The sequence below is a fragment of the Mauremys reevesii genome, linkage group 8 (genome assembly GCF_016161935.1).
Source record: "Mauremys reevesii isolate NIE-2019 linkage group 8, ASM1616193v1, whole genome shotgun sequence".
NCBI lineage: Eukaryota > Metazoa > Chordata > Testudines > Geoemydidae > Mauremys > Mauremys reevesii.
This window is the reverse complement of record NC_052630.1, coordinates 96,302,250-96,322,867: the sequence shown is the minus strand read 5'-3', so window position 1 is coordinate 96,322,867 and position 20,618 is coordinate 96,302,250. Positions and strand designations below refer to the sequence as shown.

Genomic DNA, 20,618 nt, shown 5'->3' with positions numbered 1-20,618 from the left:
ATTCCCCAGCAAACTTAACTGCTATTTACGTATAGATAGAGGGCTGAGATCCCGTGATGTGTACCAGACATTCAAAATATGCAACTTGGGACTCCAAGACTGGGGTACACTGCATTATCGTGGCTAGAGGAAATGCACATGAAGAGATTCAAGAGCTGAAGAACTATGGAGAGTGAGGTTATTAAAACCTTCTACTTCGGTCATTAATAGAGGTGCATGGTATTTTCAGGCAATACAGTGCCAGCTATAACATTACAAAAATCAATACACTAATTCAGAATTAAATATCACTGACCTTATCCTGATAAAGCAAGGCACCGTCTAGAGTTTTTTCAAGAATGGTGGCAACAGCAATTCGCACCTCTCTTACACTGCACTCCAGCAGGAAAGTCCTGGAAAATACACAATGAAGCTGAAGGGAGCTTAGGATCAAACCTTCGGTTTGTCTACGCTACTACTTCATGTTGAAGTTTGGCATTTGGCATGTAAAAGGACAAAAGTTGAGGCTTGCGTTCATGTTTGCTTCTGTTGCAATTGCCAATGTTTTAGTTTTTTAGAGCAGTGAACCTGCATTTGATCACTTTAAAAGACCTCACTGAAGTTATAGTACAATTAATAAGAGACATCTATACATATAGCATCAACATTCTTCAATCAGCGCTTTATTACATAGCATACAGTCCGGTTGCATAGCAGATTCCTACCATATGTTCCAGGTCACTCAGAAGTGATTAAATGGGATCTTGCCTCAACTTCTGAGAGCTGGCACACTTTCCCCACCCAGTGGCCTTCACCAATGGATGATCTTATACATGGCATGATTACCATGCAATCTTCTCTAGCAATAAAAAAAATCCAAGAAGCGATTTCATAACAGCATAACTACCACCATCACCTCCTCTCCAACATTTTCCATCTTAGATTACGATAGGTGCCTTGGAAATGCCTAAACACTAGATATTTCCTTTTCTGATCAAGAACCAGCGAACTGACTTCCTGATATGAAATCCAAAATACCTCGAAGCATATAGGTAATTCAGAGAGGACTTTGTTTAAACACTAGTGAGTTTTATGCAGAAAAACAAAAGGCCATTCAAAGTTATGGGTTCTCTCACAACTAAAGTTACGGAAGGAATGCCAACCTTGAATTTCTTTGCCTCAATTAGTGATTATTATTGCTAGTTAGCTAGAAATATACAACAACAATCAGGTGATAAATGGGAATACAGTATGACAGCTGAAGAGCTATTCCCTCAAAGTAATTATGATTTATCGTCTAAATATTTAACACAATTAAGAAAATGCTTAAACTTAGATCATGAAGCTTTCTAATACATTGGAATATGTGCTAAAAAGTTAAAAGAGCCTTGGATGCAAAACAAAATTTTCTTGTAATCCCAAAACAAGCCAGTAATTAGTTCTGAGCTCTCCACTCATTGAACTGTAATAGCACCAGCAATGGCCTGGGTTTATTATGCTCAAAAGAGTTGCTGTGGACATCCCCACTGAAACCTTGGAATAGGGCAAGATAAACCCAACAATCTGCAAGGAGGATTTAATGTAAATGCCTCTAAGAAAGAAATAAACTAGGCTGAAGAGCTTTTGCAAACAACCACTTCATAAAAAGCTGAGGACCGACAAAACTTGAGAATTCTCAATGAAAGGCATTCTGAAATAAGGCCTGACTAGCACATTTTGGTGGACTTTGTTTCTTGAACACAAATTACCTCCCTTTTCTATTAAGTACAATAAAAGCTGTTTGATAACATCCTTCTGAGCAACTTGAACCATGAAATTGCTCATCTAGGGACTTCACTGTAGAGGAGTCAGTGGGTGGATGAACTTATTCAAAGAATATGCTTTAGCTTTTACATCTTTGTAAGAGAAACAAAATTGAGAATTCCTGCAATGATCTTGTTAAACACAGTTAATCGTGTTTTCTGTTCCCTTCCTCTTGTAGCACAAACAAGCCAAGAGCTCCACAAACTCTTGCATTTCAAAGCAATCACTAAAACTAGATTAGACATTTGTTTCTCCATTTACATGGATATCACTGTTTTATTATATTTATTGGCTTCTTCATGAAAAATTAAGCAATTAGATAATGACAAACACTATTTCAAAATATATGATTAAGGGATACAGAATATACTGAACAGCTCTTCTACCTTTATTAGTATGTGCCAAACCACACCTTTAAGAAATGTTACTTATATTGACTTGAGAGGATATTGGTACTTACTTTACAAGCTCTCGTCCCTCTGATCCAACCAAATATTCAACTAGCCACTGACAAGCATCAAAACTTTTAGAAAGCAATGCATCAATGGTGGCAATCCATTCTTCTGTATCAATCCTTTTATGAAGCAGAGACAGCAGGATCAGTAAAACAGCAGAATTTCATATCTGACTTTCTTGTCTGATAATCAATATCTAGTGTTTTTAGAGCAGAGGTGGGCAAACATTTTGGCCCAAGGGACACATCTGGGTGGGGAAATTGCATGCAGGGCCATGACTGTAGGGCTGGGGCAGGGGGTTGGGGTGTGGGAGGAAGTACAGGGTGTGGGAGGGGGTGCAGTGTGCAGGAAGGGGCTCAGGGCAAGGGGTTGTGGCAGAGGAGGGGTGCGCAGTGTACGAGAGGGCTCAGGGAAGGGGGTTGGGTTGCACAGGGGGTGCAGAGTCAGGGATGGGGCTCATGGTAGGGGTGCAAGGAGGAGTAGGAGGGGGCTCAGGGCAGGGAGTTGGGGTGAAGGAGGGGTGTGGGGTGCAGCAGGGGCTCGGGTCAGGGGGTTGGGGTGCAGGAGGAGTGAGGCAGGGGGTTGGGGTGCAGGCAGGGTGTGGCAGGGGGCTAAAGGCAGGGGGTTGGGGCGGAGAAGGGGTTCAGGGTGCAGGCTCTGGCCTGGCGCTGTTCACCTGGAGTGGCTCCAGGATGGCAGCGGTGCGCACCAAGGCCAGGGCAGGCTCCCTGCCTGCCATGGCCCTGCGCCGCTCCTGGAAGCGGCCGGCACCACGTCCCTGCGGCCCCTGGAGGAGGGGGGGCAGAGGGCTCTGCGTGCTGCCCTCGCCTGTGGGTACCTTCCCTGAAGCTCCCATTGGTTCCCCGTGGGCAATGGGAGCTTCGGGGGAGGTACCCACAGGTGAGGGCAGCATGCAGAGCCCTCTGGCCGCCCTCCCCCAGGAGCCACAGGGACGTGGTACCTCCCCCGATGCTCCCATTGGCTCCCCTCTGCTCCCCCTCCCTCATGGGCTACAGGGACGTGGTGCTTGGCCACTTCCAAGAGCGGCGCAGGGCCCACGGCGCCACAGGGGTGGCAATCCTGCAGGCCAGATCCAAAGCCCTGACAGGCGGGATCCAGCCTGCGGGCTGTAGTTTGCCCACTCCTGTTCTAGAGGTAGTTATCGTTCTGCTGTGCAGCTTTCAGGGCAGCAGGACCCAACTGGTCAGTCAAAGGGGAGTGGTTTGATTCCTTTTTCTGGGGAGCTACTGCTTCCACCACTGAAAAATATCTTAAGAATTTAACAAGATAAAGAGAGAGGGTCTGAGTTACTGTGTTTCACCTGTCTACAGCGTATAAAGGATCCATGTCTTGATTTGAATTGAAAACATGTTGGATAGTACAGGACAAAATAGTGAGACATTTAGGAAAAAGATCATCCATCACATTTTACTGTCTCAAATCTAGCCTAGCCATTCCTGCACTGAGATCCAAAAAGTGGGTTTTAACATTATTCATAAACTCTGCAATACTCAGGAAAAGTAAGTATTTATTTAAAACTAAGAATTTACTTGTGCTCATAAAATACCAGGATTTAGAGTTCTTATTTCTCAATTCAGAATACACGCTAATTAAAACTTTGACCATTTTACTTGTATTTAAATCCTTTCTACCCCCACAACGATGTCATGGGTGTCACCCACAGAAATGGGCAACTGCAGTAGAAATAAGTTGTCAAGTTTCCCTCCCTGGATTTTTTTGTGTTGGGCAAATTCCGTTTGTATTTGGAATCCCACAGCTGGACAGTATTGCTGTGCTGGTGAAAATCAACAGGATTTGTGGAGTCAAGAGGTTTAAATGTATATTTCAAAAAGTTACAGGATTTACAAGCCAGCAAATCTCATCGGGTGTGTGTCCATAGAGCACTAAAATGAGTCCTTACCTGAGTTTTTTCTTGGTTCGTAGATAGGTTTGGAAGAGGAACTGGACCGCTAGCTGTAGGCTCACCTTTGCCATACATGGGTAATAGGGGTGTTTTAGCTTAGTCTGAAAGAAATAACACATTCACTCCAGTCCAGCAGTACCACTTTTCTGTTCATATTTGTAAAGAATCAGTAAACATAGCAAAATACTCGTTTTTTAAAGTTTTGCTTCATTTGGAGGCACATTGGCCGGCCCCAAATTTTACCTACACTGAAATGAAGACTCTCCAGCTCAGAATACAAGAGCGATCTAAAACCAGGGCTATACCTTTGCTAAAATATGAACTAGCTTGCTGAAAAACCCAGCCAACCCAGGATGCTGGTTTGTTTACTGTTCCGTTATTGTGAGTAGACAGGACTGTATGAGCTCCAGGCCTCTGGAGTGCATCTATCAGAGCTGCTAGGCTTATAAATGTCCCTTTAAAGTTGGAAGCATTGTTTTACAGAAAGCTTCAAGAACTGGAAAAAGAATAATACGAAGGTGACTAATATCACTTGTGATCCACCCTTCATATAGAAAGGGAATGCTAACCAGCCAGAGCGTAGCAACTTGCATCCCTGTCACACAAGTTTTTAATTACAGAAATTTAAATCATACTTTTGTACATTTTACTGCAGCCTGATGACAACTGTTTCCATGATCAGGAACAGGAAGATAGCATCAGCTTTTAACTAGATGCTGTCACTAGGAAACGTAATTGGAGATATTGAATAGTTTAAACAAGAATTCCATTAATCCACCCAACTGCTTCTCTTCTGACTAGGGCCCAAACAGCCGTATGTATGCCCTCCTGTCCAATATTATAGCACCCACGGATTAAAATCCAGCTACTTACAGCATTCAGAGAAGCTAACGACAGAACAAAACTGAAATAGTCACTACTGTACACATCTCTATTCTTCATAAATTTCAGATTTTCATCTCTCACCATCTGTAAAGGAGAAGTGGTTATTGTTAGCAATGAACGGCAAGAAACCATTACATTCTCCCAGGTTACAGTGCTCACATTAATATTCCAATCCTACCTACTCCGGAGGGATCGGCAGTGTTTGGCACATGGTCCTGCAACTAACTTATTTGTGCTTCGAGCTCACTGTATTGCTTTGGGGAAGTTAGTACTGAGAGATTTCCATAAAGGCAATTATTTTCTCCCAAAACATGGTAAGAATCACACTGGCAGAGTGCGAATAATTTACCCACTTGCCCAGCAAAAGACAGCTTGTGGTTTTGTTTGTATTTAGGAATGTTACAAGACTACGTGCCAAGAAAATGAAAGCTTAGGATCACTAACGTGCTATACAAAAGTTATTGGAACATAAAATTAGCAGGTGCAACAAAGAGTCACGATAACAGAGTCATGCATGCAGTTTCCCCCAAGCAAGTTTCACTAGAAACTTCCCAATAAGTTTAAAACAAATTCTGTTTTCTGTGACTACATGTTTTAAACGCCATACTGCACTGTAAATCCTCCTGTACTCCACTGCTTAAACTATCACCAATTCTCCATCCATTGGCTTCCTATCTTACCAAGCCAACTTCAAAGCCCTCATAGGCAGAGGTAACATTTGTATGTCTGAGCTTGTCTCCTCTTTGTTTTGGTTTCTCCCATTCTCCTCACCTTACTGTTCTCACACTTTGCTCCAAAAATAAGGACAGCTAGATAGAATTCCTATTTATCTGACAAATATCTTCTCTGTTCTTCTTCACACTCACTTCAAGGACTCCATCCTTTCTGCTCTCATCAATCATCTCTTCTCTCCCCCTTATATACATGGATTTTAATGTCCATTTAGATTGTTTTAAACTAAAAATTCTTCAAGGCAGGGAATCTGTCAATCAATGTTTTTGAATTATATGGTGTAAAAGTACCATGCTGTACAATTAGTTATTAGCATTGGATGGATGGCTACAGGAACGAGTCAAACAGTCCTGAAACATTTTCCACCTTTAATCTAGTTTTGTTTTCAACAAATCTATTTCTACATTACGGTCAGCTTCAAAATAATGTATTTCACCTGCTATGCCTAATAAATTAATTGACAGAAGCAGCATTCAGTCCCTATTTTTGGAGTTCTTTACCTGATATATTCGTACAGGCATTTTCTCTACAAAGAGTCCCTTCTTCTCTCCTTTTCTAACCAGCTTAGTCAATATGGAGAGACGGTCACTGTTGGGTCTGTGCGGTCGAGGTGATGACTGGGGTGAAATTTCTGGAGAAGATGGAGCAGACCTAAGAGACAGACAAGTTTAATGCTGATAATTGAATCCTGAGATAATCTTGCAAGGCAATTTTCAATATACCAACAGGAAAATGTCATCTTAATAAAGTGTTTTGATCCTTATCTCCATATATTTTTGGAGTCTGTTGGAGTCAGTGTCAGATCTCTCACTACAACAGTGGTGGGAGCATGAAAGTTACTCATGGAAGCAATAAAAAAGTACTCATTCAGAGCCTTTAAAAAATAGGGCAGACAGCATGCTCCTTTGGGGGACAGGAATTATCCTATTCTTAGTTTTGTCTACGGTATCTAGATATCATGGAATCAGAAATGCCTCAGATAGGAGGATAAACTTACAGCGAGAGATCCTCAGCTTCTTGCCGTACAACGCTGACTCGACTTTTCTTTGGTAAGACTGGAGAGTTCTGATCAGAGACTCTCTGGTAAAACAGCATGTAGGCATTCCAGTACCGCCGACGCACGTCGGGATAAGGGTTAGCTTTAAGGAAAAATGAGGTTCAAGTCAGTCTTTGTAGGTATAATTAGACTTATAATCCCTACAGGGGAAACACTACCTTTTGCATTAATTGTCTATTGATTTAAGTAATTTTAACCATTTTAGTCCCAGTCTACTCTGAGGGAAGTGAGCACAAGGCATGGGGCTACAGGGAATTTGGTTCAATAAGTATTATTCAACCTTCTCTCTAATGAGCAGTGAAAGCATTCCTCAGTAATGTGGAAAGCTTTATGAAAAGTTGCCTAGGAAGGTTTCCTAGTCAAATGTAACTCAAGACATTCTAATTCTAGTCACTCCGAGTCAAAGTGTTAATCCTAGTATGTTTGGATAAAATTTACTTAATTCTAACTCTGCAGTGAATTAGTATGAAACAAAGCCGTTATTCATTAAGCCTGTACTTATTACTTACACTGATCATATACTTTTGGTCTATACTCTCCACCAAAACATTCATATTCCAAGGTTTCATCAGTTAACTCAAATTCTTCAACAATGGTGTCATTGAATTTATACCATTTTCCTTTTCCACATCCCCTATGGTCAAACACAACAGAAAGTTGAAAGAAGTTACAAGATAGGTTTGAGTGCCTTAAATTAAAAAAACAGTTCTCTAGCAATGAAATTCCTGAGATTGGATCTGCTTTGATGGTGAACAAGGGCTTAAAAGAATTCTGAAAGTTACAAAAAAAGTTACTTTAATGAAAAGGTGTGATTTAAAATTCAAAAGCATGAAACATGTCATCTAATGTTCAGATATCATTGAAAGCCTCAATCTTGCAAGCCTACATGGAACCCTAATGGGTATGTCTACACTGCATCTCGGAAAAAGCCTTCCAGAGCCTTGGTTAGGCAGACTTCTGATAGCAGGACTCACCGTAGCACACTAAAAATAGCTGTACAGACGTTGCCACCTGGGCTGGAGATCAGGCTCTCAAGCCCCCTGCCCCTCCCCACCCAGGCATGAGAGTCCCAGCTATAATGTCAAAGCAATGTCTACACAACTATTTTTAGCTCACTAGCGTACGTCTGTCTACCCTGGCTGGCCGGCTTGCACCCAGATGCAGTGTAGACACACCCAATGACATTAACTGGGGTAGCTTACAGGATTGGACCTTAGTTCACACTAGATTTGCAATTTTTTCCAGAAGCGCTTACGTTTTTTCAGTAGCTCACGTCTTTGTTGGTAGCTTTAAAGGACTCACTACGTTTAACAAGGAACCGGGGATGTTCCTTTTAAAACAAGTCATCTTCAGACCCAGTTGCTTTGGTCCTAACCCACTAACGTGTGATCATTGTCATTTGTTACCTCCTGTCCTTTATAAAGGAATAATAGTGTCCTGCATGGGCTTGGCCACTGTGCACAATCACACCAACAAGCTCGTAGTTTTCTGTAGGGGCAACTTTTTTTCGTGGGGATCCTCCACCTCCTTGATCTGTATTTCTTCCATTGTCACCAACTTCTGATGAGGAATCTTGTCGAGCCATTCCTGAAACTGTGTAGGGTTCCATGTTCAACATCCAGGGAAACTGTTCAAAAGCAAACATCTTGGATTAAACTAAGACACCATCTGGTATGTTACCAGCTTGCTGTAGTTGCATAAAAACACAAAGACTTACTCATAAATGCCTTATACACTGGAAATATCAAATGAAAGTGCTGTGCTTTTGCCTTTTATCCGCACAATGTATAAGGTAGCCAGCATTTCTTTAAGAAGCAGGTTTTTCCTCTTGCTTTCCAGGCCATCAAGGACTTGGGAGTAAAGTGGAAACAACAGACTCAGCCCTTGAAAGGCTCCACAAGGAGCTACATTCAAACATTATCACTGCAGAGAAGTACAATGGTCTCTGAAAAAATGCTTTTTTTGAGGAAGGGGATGAAGGGAAAAATGGGAATTCAAGAGGAGCCCCAGGGGAGAGGGAGAATATAGAGCAGTTCTCTTACCCTTATCTGTTCATCATATTTAATGGAGCGGCCACTCTCCCAATCAAATCCAAATCTCATCAGGTGGATCACCAAAACACTGGGCAGAGCTTTAATGCAGGTGCGCTTCACTGTAGTTCTCTTAAAGAGAGAAGAAAGTCACCTGTCTAGATACCCATTAAAAAACATTGTACGATTCTTGTCTAGTCTAAATGATTTTTAAAGAATAATGTCCCAAAATTGTACACACTGAGCCAGATGAAAGTTAGAAACATACACACAAGCAATGAGCAACGTGTACAGAACCCACGCAGACAGGGTTATTTACACCTTTAGAAAAAACATCTTATACTATCCAGTCGCTCATCTGAGCATTCATAATATACAAAACTCAAGTCATAGGGGATGGAACTTGATGTTTGGTTAGGGCTATAGATTTGGATTTAATCTTGTGATCATGAATGAAAGACATTGTTCCCTCAAGGAAATACTAAGAGCTATGTCGACACTTATGTTGGTAAAACTTTTGTTGGTCAGGGGTGTGAAGAAAAAAAAACCCCACACCCAGACTGACAAAAGTTGTAATGACAAAAAGCGCCAGTGTGGACAGTGCTGAGTCAGCATGAGACACTCTCCCGCCACCGAAGCTACCACCCCTCACTGCGGGTAGTGAGAGCTCTCTCCTGGTGACAAAGAGCAGCTACACGGCGCACCTTACAGTGACAAGATTTTAGCGGCATGGTGTACACATAGCCAAAGTCATAGTGTGTATTTTAATCTCGCCTCACAAAAGTAAAATACCTTTTCTTTGCATTTCTCACAGTAGTATGCGTTACTTCCCTCCAGAACTTCTCCTCTAACAAATTGATCCAACGAAATTTCCAGACTTTGACATGAAGTGACTCCAAGATTGAGCGCCATGAAGGCTTCTTCGCGCTCGTACCTAGATTCAAGAGGGGGGGAAAAAAAACCATTAAAATATTCGAGAACAAAGCAAAACATATCTAGATTAGATATGTCCTCCTAGGTAGAATCTTCAAATTGTTAGAGCAAAGGCTGGAAATCAAGAAATGTGTGATTTATTCCCAGCTCTGCTACTGGCTTGCTAAGTGATCACAGACAAGTAATAACCCGCTTATCAGGTTTCATAAAGATAAATAGCCACTTCTGGAAAGTATAACTCATATAAAGAGGATCAGCTCTGAAAGTAGTTACAATTTCTGGTCAGAGCTTTCTTCACTTTTGTTGAGATTTCAGCTGCTGATTAGGATTATTTTCTTACACCTACCTGACTTTACAAGAGAACCATGACTTAGAATTATTTTCTATTTGATCTAAGTGGCCATCAACTGGTTACAGGGTTCCTGCTCTCATTTTCAGCTTCTATTTTGGAGCCACTAATTAGAAAAAAATGTGATGACCGATATAAGGAATTATGAAAGCCTTAGAGTTTTAGCTTGGGAACGCTAGATTTTTCCTATACTAGATAAGGTGCTGGAAGCGTTTTAGTCACCAGCTGTTTACAAAGTACCATTTTGCTCTCCTTTTTAAAACTGGAGACATCACATGGTACTGTACAACTAGGTGACACGGTTCCAAATTTGCTCACATAACATTAATATATGAGCAATTTTAAACAAGAAGGAAAAGTGGTCCTGAATTCTGAGCCCATAGGACACAGGCATAGGAAATTATGTTGTATAGGGCAAACGGTCAGTGAATATTAAAGGGATTTGCAATCCTAAGATTACAATAAAGTTGAAAGTTTATTCCTCCTCCCACATCTGTTACTTTAAGAAGCAGAAGTAAACTCCATTATGTAGGGACGCCACACACTGCCAAGTTACTTACCTGTGAGGACAGTCCTTACAGATCTTCTGATCCGAGTAGATACCCTGAAAAGTATTCTTAAATATTTGGTCTCGTCCTATTTTCTGTTGAAGATAGAAAGTTAAAGTATCAGTTGGATATTTTTGTAATGTACAAAGAGCAGCATCCGGAATTTAGTCCCATTTTTACCAATTACATAAAAAAACCCTGTGCTAATGCAATGTTAAGGTCACAAAGTACAAAAGCAGAAACTGCAGAAGTTAACTCATCGCAATGTTAAGTTACTCACACTGTGTACAGAGTACTTAATATATACACCCCCCCTTGATTTTTAGTGTTTCATACAAGCTATATCACCAAGATGCATCTCCTCAAAAATTTGAAAAGCAAGTCTGTCTAAAATTAAGATTAGAGATAGTCTATTTTAATCCCCATCTTACTTTGCCAGTGCTAAATCAATCCTCCTAAAATGCAGCATGTGTAATTTGATGCCACATTAGAATTTTTTCACGGAAGTTTAAGGCAAATAGGAACAGGCATTTGGGAAGTGAGGTTTTGAAGTTTAAAAGGTTGATCTCACATGAAAGATTAACAACCGTTTAACTGTTGTTTGAGATGGGTTGCTCACGTTCATTCCATTGTAGGTGTGTGCACTCGCCACATGTGCCAGTGCCTGAAGTTTTTTCCTCACTGGTATCTGTAGGGGACCGGCTCTGTCATCCTCTGGAGTGGCATGTGTATGCGCCAGTATGAGGCACACTGCCGGCCCCCTGCCTCTCTCAATTCCTTCTTGCCAGAACTCTGACAGAGGGGAAGGAGGGTGGGTCATGGAACGGACATGAGCAACAGATCTTGAAGAACACCAGTTATGAAAAGTTAGTAGCCGTTTTGTCTTCGAGTGTTTGCTCAAGTCCATTCCATTGTAGGTGACTCCCAAGCAGTACCTCTGGAGGCGGACAGGCGTTCACGGATGGGTCAATTGCAACACCGCTCTGCCAAATCCAGCATCATCTCTGGCCTGCTGGGTAATGGTGTAATGCTCAGCGACTGCCAGGAACCTGCCGAGTAGTGGCTGTGGCTCTGTGATTCGGGACATGGAGGTGGTCCTGGCGAGTGGGCCGGGGTACTGTGCCACAGGGGTGACTTCTGTAGGGGGTGCCATTGAGGGCTTTCCCCTAGAAACGGGTGGGAGGGAGGGATCCTTAGGCCTCTCTTCCTGAGGAGTAGGCAGCATCAGGAGGAGAAATGTGTCTTTTGCCGCCTGAAAGGCTTCTGGGGCGGATGGCACCGTGAGGTACCATGTACCTCTACCATTCCCTGGGGTAGGAGGCAGATTGCAGGGCGGACTAGGCCCAATAGGCAAGGCTGCTGCGTGACTGCGCTCTGGTGGCGGCAAGATGGCTCGACTCGGTCCAGGGTTGTCATCTCCCTTATCCTTACAGGACCCTGGGGAACTTCTTGTACCTTTTGGCTGGTACCGGTGCAAGGACAGTCATCGGGAGACAGCTGGTGCCGGGGGTGCACTTCTTGTCGATGCCGAAGTACTCGGCACTGAGTCTGAATGTGCCGACTCCGAGGCCGGTACAAGAGCAGACTCCACGAGGAGCGCATGGAGCCTGATGCGTCTCTCCTTTCTGGTCTAGGGCTTTAATCCCTTGCAGATACAGAACTTTTCACAAATGTGGGACTCACCCAGACACTTCAAACAACTAAAATGCGGATTGCTGATTGACATGGGCTTCTTGCAGGCTTGAAGCCCGAGGGTGGGCATGCCCCATCCCTGGACTAAGTCCCTCGGAGGACTATGAATAACTAAGTACACTAACACTATTAGGAACTGATAACTATACAACTATTTACACAATACAAATTCAAAGAACCACTGAAAGAGAAACTACTTGCTAGAGCAAGGGGAGCGCTCCAGCACCGACACTGGTGGTAAGAAGGAACTGAAGGAGGGAGGGGGCCAGCAGCGCCCCTTATACTGGCGCACATGCGCGCCACTCTAGAGAGCACCAGAGCCGGTCCCCTACAGATATACCACTAAGGGAAAAAAAAACCAGTGCATGGGGCGAGCACACACACCTACAATGGAATAGAAATGAGAAATCACTCAAAGAACTGCAATGGCCTAGAAATTCCAGGTGTGTTTTGTTTGTTTATCTGGATGATGATGTCTTTGATTAGTTGTGGTATTTTTGGGGTGGGGGCACGGGGAGGTGGTGAGTTTGTGGATGGAATTAAAGTAGTTCCTGAATACATTATGGCTCCAATGCAGATATAGTTCCCCAAATCCAGACAGGGAGAGTCGGTTTATGGAGGCCTGGTACTTTCTGGCTACTGTAAAATGATAAGGTGGGCGATTGAGTAGACTAAAAACTTCCCTCAAAGTAGGTCTCTTTCCATGACTGGGTGAGTGGGAGGCATGAATCCACACTTGGAGTGTGAAAGAGAAGGGGCCTTTTTTGGGTGTGGAAGGGTGGAACAACGTGCATGGGGAGATGTGGTTCATTTCTGGGCAACTTGCAAGCGCCATGGGAACTGATCTCACTGAGGAATTCTTAGCCAAAAGAAAATTCACAAGCCAAACACTCCCATCTTAATAAAAGTGAAAGACATAAATATCTGTCAATAACTTTAGGGGAACACACACTGAAATATTGGAGTTCTCGGCCCTCAACATTAGAATGCCGGTAAACGAAAAGTTAATGTCACCCAAACACACCTTAACCAGGCCCCCAACTTTATCACTAACCAGAATCAATGGAAACAAAGATTTAATCCTAGTCTCAAACAATGCACATCTTTCTCATATCACTAAGTCCAAAAGACAGGCATGATTTAACTGGCCTCACTGAGCCATCTGTATAATTTAAATAAAAATGCATCCGTGTTACATCAATACACCAGATTAATTTTCTGCCTTCTAAAAGCTCACCAGGAATGACTTTTTTTACATTTTTTTCCCCACAAATGATTACATTCTGGAGAGTAGCTTGGGAACAATTTCCCCTCCAAAATATTAATCAACATAATTGTTATATGATGGATTTAGAATAAATGCCATATTTTGGGCTATGAATCATGTGGGGCCTTGACCTAAAGTTCCATTACCAAGGATTTAAGTGGTGGGGATCAGAGGCATCATGTGAAGGACCTAGGGTGGCAGGAATTATATTTACTTATCAAACATACGTAACCAAAGCGATTTTTGCCAGAATTCTGGACACCACAGGCAAATTACACAAAGGAACCGATTTAGGAGATTTAAGGTGCTAAAGCTACAAGTTATGAACTTCTCAGAGTCTATCAAAACCACGTTTCCCAAAAGCCCACCCAAAATGCAAGGTGCAAAAGGTGTGCAGGGTGGAAGGTTGACAGGGCAAAACTACAGTTCATTTTAAATCTCTGTATTTTGTTATCAAATATTAGTAAGATTTTGTTGCACTTGACAAAAATTGTTAAGAACGACACAGCAGTTCTTAACTTACTTTCCAAAGGTGCAGGGACAAAAACCCCCACCAAAAACACAACAGAAACCCACACAAACTTCTACCTTGAGGTATTCATCCATCTGATCTATAAGGCTAGTAAAGAATTCATAAGCATCTTGTTGCTCTCGAACATAAAGTTCCTTATTCCACATCTTGAAGATCTATAAAGACCAAAAAGATAACCAGTTTTATAGCCACCACTGTAAAAAGTGAATTTTACATGTTTATGGCTTCTACCTACCTTAAAAAGGATATTTATTAGTTTAAGACCAGAGAGATGTTTAATTACTAGTAAGAATCATAAATATTGACATGTTTCACCATGTCTGAATCCAAGTCCCACATATTAACTAATTAGGAAAATTATATAGGCTGAACAAAACGGAAATGATACCTTCCAAAAGTTCTCGGGTACATAATACTGCAATTTGCTTTCCATCAAATGGCCAAAGAGAGATTGAATTTGATAGAATACACTGTCATCTGGATTGTCCATATCATCGTCGATTGAAAGCAATGCCTTGTGGGGGAAAATAACCATTTGTAACATTTGCAAAAATATCACATAAGAATTTAAATTAATAATTCTGTTACTACTGCGTGTTTAAAACAAGGCACAAGTGTTCCTAGAAGACAAAACTGAGTTTGTGAATAAAAACTTACATTTTAGATAAAACTTGCAGTGCTAAACAATAGATTCATTAAAAAAATCCTTTTTAAAAACTGATTAAGAATTTCCATGTCCTGAGCCATTCAGCATATTTCAACACTCCCGATAGGAATCTATTTTGGGACTTGAATGAATTTACAGTAGAACTAGTTAAATATTTGTAAAATAATTTGACTAATTTTGTAGTGTTTGACAAATATTTGACTAAAACCCCTTTTCTTTACTCAGCTCTGATTTATAGTAAAGTATGGTCTGGCAGAAAGCATTTGTCAGAAATTAAAAGTTAAATTTACCTCAGGGAGACCTGGCTGCATGTATAGCTGCTGGAAGACTGCATTCATGTAACAAGTGGCACCACCATTCTTCAGCCCCACAAATCCTGAAGTGGATCGACTATCCACAGGTGGAAGATACTTTTGGGAAAATTTACATTTCTCTGTATCAGTTGATTATAGAAAGTATGGACTCCAACAGCTTATAAATCATATTATTATTATATAGGCAGTTATAAAAAGGTATGCTGGCTGTCAAACAACATTTTCATACATTTCACTGAGATCTGGGCCAAATTTGCGAGAGCTATGCAAACAAATTGTTGTATGTGGCTGTACAGCAAATATTAATATAAGATACCTAAGAACGGTCTACAAAGTTGGGTACCTTTTAAATCAAACCAGTCAACGATTTTTAGGCAATAATTTTATTTATCAAGATGACAACTGCCTAATAGACTCAAAAGTGTGCTTGCTCTTGGAAAGCTGAATAGGTATGCATTCATTCAGATCTGATTACCATCACTTTAAAATGAAGGCCCTGGAACATTAGTGGTTGAAACAAGTAAGTGGCTATAAACAGTATTTCAAATCACACGGAATAATTTAAATTGCATCAAGGCATCTTACTTACATCAAACTCCTTCGTAAGTGCAGGGTCAGGCTGATGGTGCATAGAAAGTAGCTCTTTTGTAATAAGCTGAAGATTGGAAAGTGAGCTATCAGCCAACATCACTAGCACTTCATAAGCTGCTAATCGGCTACCCACTGTACTGCACCTAAAAAGAAAACCATAAGCGGGATCTATTTAGTAGGTAGTCATACACCATAATTTTAAATACTGGCAAATCTTGTTAGTCAGACTGTGTAATCCACTTATAATTACCAAAGGAAAACAAAATAAAAAAGATGTTTAGAGACCCCTCAACAGTCTGATTCACAACTTGCTGTGAGAATTTTATTCCCTGGACCGGTACCAGTGAATGCTACTCATTTTGTGGGAAGGCATACATTTGTGCTGAAGGTCAAAAAAAGTCACCGCGAGACACCAACTGTGCACGTGCGTCCCATCCGGGCACTGCTACCAAAAATCTCTGATCAATGGCGCCAGGACGCACCGACACCTGAAGTGGAGCACCCACCGGGGCACCACTCGAAGAAGTAGTTAACTTTCCATGCATGTGTTATTTAGCCATCTTCCCATGGTGATGAATATTCTTCAGGCTAGAGGATTCCCCACCACCTCTAGGCCAAGATACCATGCCCACTGGGTACAGCTCTCTGCTGCATGTGACGTTCTTAATAGGTTTGACAGGCAAATCCTTTGGGATTCAGAGATTAGTGGGAGTTTAAATGCACACCGGAATTGGCAAGTTTTGGTACAGACCTTTATCAAATGCACAAGTAGCTCATTATTAAAGTCCTCAAAGACAGAGCTGGAAAGTTGACCCATTGCACTAATCCCCACAGCTTACAGTTCCAGCCTGCAATCTAGCTAGGCAAGAACTTGTACAGCGTGAATAAAAATGCAAATTATTTTCTTTACTTTGGATGAAAGTCCTGCTGACTGATGGCAGCACTGCCAGCTGGAGAATTGCTATTCAGGATAATCCTAGATGCTCGGAAGAGGAAATCATCTAATAACTGTTTAATCAAAGATGAACCTGTAAGAAAGCAAATCCACATTTAATATTAAATATCTGCCATATTGCTACAAAGACAGTCAAATCTTGTCCATATCAAGAAAGCCACCTGTTTAGAACATCACCATGCTAGCCTTTCAGCAACAGCAGGAACTATCCTATTTTCTTCATTATTGATTTTTCAAATCAGACACTAGTAACTATCAAAGGAAAATATGCTCAGAATTTCTAGATGCAGCAGCAGTGGTGAAGCAGCAACAAAACTATATGCAGCCACAATATTATTATTCTCCTGTAAATTCCCTCCACACAGACCATGGCAGAGAAAAATGTCTTTAAATAATTCACTACAAATCCCAAACCAAACCCAAACAACCTGCAATGAAGAACATGGTGACTAACTCAGGTAAGTTTTTCCTTGTAACCCCTCACAACTTCTCCCGGTACCAAATGACTTCATAAAGCTATGTCTCCACTTACGGTGGTGTGTAAAATACAGACACTGTATGCCCAGCTAGCATGGGTATCAACAGCAGTGTAGAAGGGAAAGCATGACTTTGGTGAGTAGAGAACCCTAAACATTCGAACCCCAAGGGTATACATACACGTGCGCTACATGCCCAAGCAGTGACTAAAACATCCACGCTGATATTTTTTTTTGCAGCATAGCGTCCTGCTGCCAGATCCTTTCCCCACCGTAGTGAACGGCTCCAGCAGTGGAGAAAGGCTCTGACAGTTCCCCGCTGCCAGAGCCTTTCACTGAGGCATGTAGCTACGCACTGTAGGGACAAGTGTGGGTGTAGGTTGCCTTTCACTGCTGTGTGTAGCTATATGTGTAGTGCCTGTACTCTATATGTCATCGTAAGCATAGATTTGCCAAAGACACCATCTACTTCTTTATTAAACAAAACCAGACATCTTCAAGTGATAAAGAGATCAAACTCCAATTGGTTTATGTACTTGGGTACACAAAAGGATACTTACCGAGCATTTCCTTTTCAGCCCCACACAGTGAAAGAAGAGTCTTAATGAGCCTCAAGTGTCCTGCTAATAAAATGTTGTCAGCTTCACTGGTCTCACACTCAGCTGTGCGGTTGGGTTCAAAGTTATCCAGCCAAGTGATCTCATCTTCTAACATGAGAGCTGGGCTGACCTTCAACTGTTCCATTTCAGAAGCTATGGAATAAACAGAGAAAATTGACGTTAAAGACATGAACTTAAACACCGATAGACAATCTGATTCCAAGAATTTCACAGCTTTGATCATTAACATGGATATGGCACATTATATTTCATGTCAACAGCAGGCATTTAGTTATGCAGCTAATTAAAAAGCTCATGAAACTGCAGCTCACCATCAACTTATTGATGTTCATTGTAAATTGGTCAAAAGAAATTTAGCGCATGAAAGAGAGGGGAAATGTACATATCTGTACAACTACAGGTAATACATAACCACATGTAAAAAGGTGAAATAAGAAGTCTAAGTTTTTTAAGGTGAGCATTTTAAAATGTGCATGTCTAAAGTTAAGCATGTAAATTCATAGTTAGGCACCTAAACTGAAGGCACTGAAGGCCACAGGTGCTCAGTACCTCTGAAAACCAGGCCACACAGGGAGGCAGCCAAGTCAAAAGCCAAGTGTCACTACATGACAAGATGGGGGAGGGATGTAAGGGGCAACAGGCAAGAAGTAATTCTGTAGAAAGGGACAGAATCTTGAATTGAAAAACATTAAAATCTGCAAACAAAAATAGAGTATTAAGCCAGGGTACAGGCAAGATGAGTTGAGGGGTGAACCATTTTTTAAAAAGCACAAATATAAAAGCTTGTGTTGCTCCCATTCCCTGACTTCTCAATGTCTTGTCTACTTAGACTGTAAGTTCTCATGGGCACGGACTTGTCTTACATGTCTAAGCACCTAGAACACTTCTGGTTGCTATATAAATGCCATATTAGAGTTCTCATTCCAACCTGGAACACATACTTACAAGTGAGATCGTCCAGTAACTGGCATCTCAGGTCAAAATACTCTGTACACTGGGATAAGAGCCTAAAACATAGACAAGTAATTACAAACGGGAAGAGGGTTTTTAAATAAGTCTAAACCTTAGAGCATTTGCTTAAACATGTACCATTCATCCACCCAATCATACCACTGTTATAGATTTACATATTTATACCTCCACATGCACACCACTGTAGCTTCTAAGCAAATTTCTTCATAGCAGCCACTTTTTGAATTTTGGACTGACAATTCAATTCCTCTCCCCTCTCCCCCTCACCTCGCAAAACTACATATTAGATGATCTCATACAGTTGACAGAAAGAGGATAAGATGCTTCAGGTTCTTAAGTTATTCTTTTTCTACCATGGTGGACATAGAATTTGTATATCAAAATTAATGTTGAATTCAAATTTCCCAACTAAAAAGCATTCTTCAGAAAAGTCAATGGAATTGATATCTACAGTCTAATTAAAATGCAATAGGCAGGGATGGAACGTGTAAGGTCAGTTCACAGCCAATGGGTCCAGACTTAACGTTCAAAGAACCAAACATCTTTGTTTAGCATTCACTCTGGACTCTCCTGAATAAAATTTCTTGCCATTAAACCTTGGATGGCTGGAAGCACATAGTGGCACCTCCATGCACCTGGGGCAGCATCCAAGATCTGAAGGTTACACCCAAAGATACAAATGAATTGGACTCTAATGTTCACAGTCTACTGTAGACAGGAAACTTTAAAAAGTTTGACTGGTGCAGTATTAGTTGACTGCTAAGGTTACATCTTCAAACTTCAAAGATTTTGAAAATCCTTAATGCAAAAGCCTTTTTCTAAAACTTGTGAATTTTCTTTTCTGAAAAAGCATGCATGTAACTTGCCTCTGGTTGATTCCTCTCATGATGCTGGTTGGTGACCAAAGAGGCAGCTGGGCAGTGAGAATAACACTTAAGAGAAACTGGTTTGGTTTCTGTACATCTGGGTGAGTTGATGTGTCTGTCTGACTAAGGGTATATAATTGGTCACAGGCAACGCGACGAATCTGAAACAAAAGCATTGTAAGTACTCTATATTTCATGTTCCCCAAGATACACTTACTTTGATTAGAAATCTATATCAGAGATATAAGTTAGAATCGGAAAGCCATAATAGACTGTGGGACCCACCGAGTGTGGCTTTTTGTCCCCCTGTGGTGGCAACACCACGTCAAGTTGTTTATAAATTTGCTACTGCCTCTGAGTTAACGGCCCTGGGTTCTTCAGCTTAAGCAGCAGAGACTTGTGCTTTTCGATCCATAGGTCTCTGTTTCAACCCTTGCAGATGACCCTTTCAGGGGAGTCATTACAAAGCATCCCATCCCATACGTAATCCTTTCACATCTCAAGTTAAGCAGCACTGGATATGAATCAATAATAGAATGAGAGACCTCTGAAGAGCCAGCAAGTGCTGTACAAGCAATGTTGGCAATTTGATAGATGGCATTCTTCCTTCCCAGTCAGAACTGAGCCCATGACCTAACACAGCATATGAGGATTAATGAGATGCCTTCTTGTGGCTGAGATGTTAAAGCAAGATCCTAATCACTTGTTGTCTTTAAGCACTGTGGCACTATTCATAGATAGAGATGCTGGCCAAATTCCAACTGGAGTAACTTGACCTACTGAACTCGCTCTGTTAAAGAATAATAGAACACCATTTATTTAAATATTTTTGGATGTTCTCTACATTTTCAAATATATGGATTTTAATTTACAACACAGAATACGAAGTGTACAGTGCTCACTTTACATAAGCACAGATATAAAACTGCATTCTTAGAATACTACTTAAGGAGAAGTAGGCCTTGGAACTG

General features: G+C 41.3%; 1 protein-coding gene across 4 annotated transcripts in view; it reads right to left on the bottom strand.

Moving 5' to 3' along the window:
• The window catches only part of USP24 (ubiquitin specific peptidase 24), a 109,909-nt gene that overhangs the window by 20,559 nt on the left and 68,732 nt on the right, over positions 1-20,618 (bottom strand). For all 4 annotated transcript variants that reach the window (XR_005583522.1, XR_005583521.1, XM_039483808.1 and 1 more), the window contains exons 37-55: positions 19,648-19,808; positions 18,755-18,816; positions 17,750-17,941; positions 16,669-16,786; positions 15,757-15,901; positions 15,144-15,263; positions 14,575-14,700; positions 14,243-14,341; positions 10,708-10,790; positions 9,658-9,799; positions 8,878-8,997; positions 8,242-8,462; positions 7,345-7,469; positions 6,776-6,917; positions 6,279-6,429; positions 5,035-5,130; positions 4,159-4,262; positions 2,243-2,356; positions 296-392 (exon numbers count right to left, since the gene is read on the bottom strand). Coding sequence is in view for 2 of the 4 variants with exons in the window: in XM_039483808.1 (XP_039339742.1) it covers positions 296-392; positions 2,243-2,356; positions 4,159-4,262; positions 5,035-5,130; positions 6,279-6,429; positions 6,776-6,917; positions 7,345-7,469; positions 8,242-8,462; positions 8,878-8,997; positions 9,658-9,799; positions 10,708-10,790; positions 14,243-14,341; positions 14,575-14,700; positions 15,144-15,263; positions 15,757-15,901; positions 16,669-16,786; positions 17,750-17,941; positions 18,755-18,816; positions 19,648-19,808 (2,418 nt within the window). In the remaining 2 variants the exon portion in view is untranslated. The remainder of the gene's footprint in view (positions 1-295; positions 393-2,242; positions 2,357-4,158; positions 4,263-5,034; positions 5,131-6,278; positions 6,430-6,775; positions 6,918-7,344; positions 7,470-8,241; positions 8,463-8,877; positions 8,998-9,657; positions 9,800-10,707; positions 10,791-14,242; positions 14,342-14,574; positions 14,701-15,143; positions 15,264-15,756; positions 15,902-16,668; positions 16,787-17,749; positions 17,942-18,754; positions 18,817-19,647; positions 19,809-20,618) is intronic.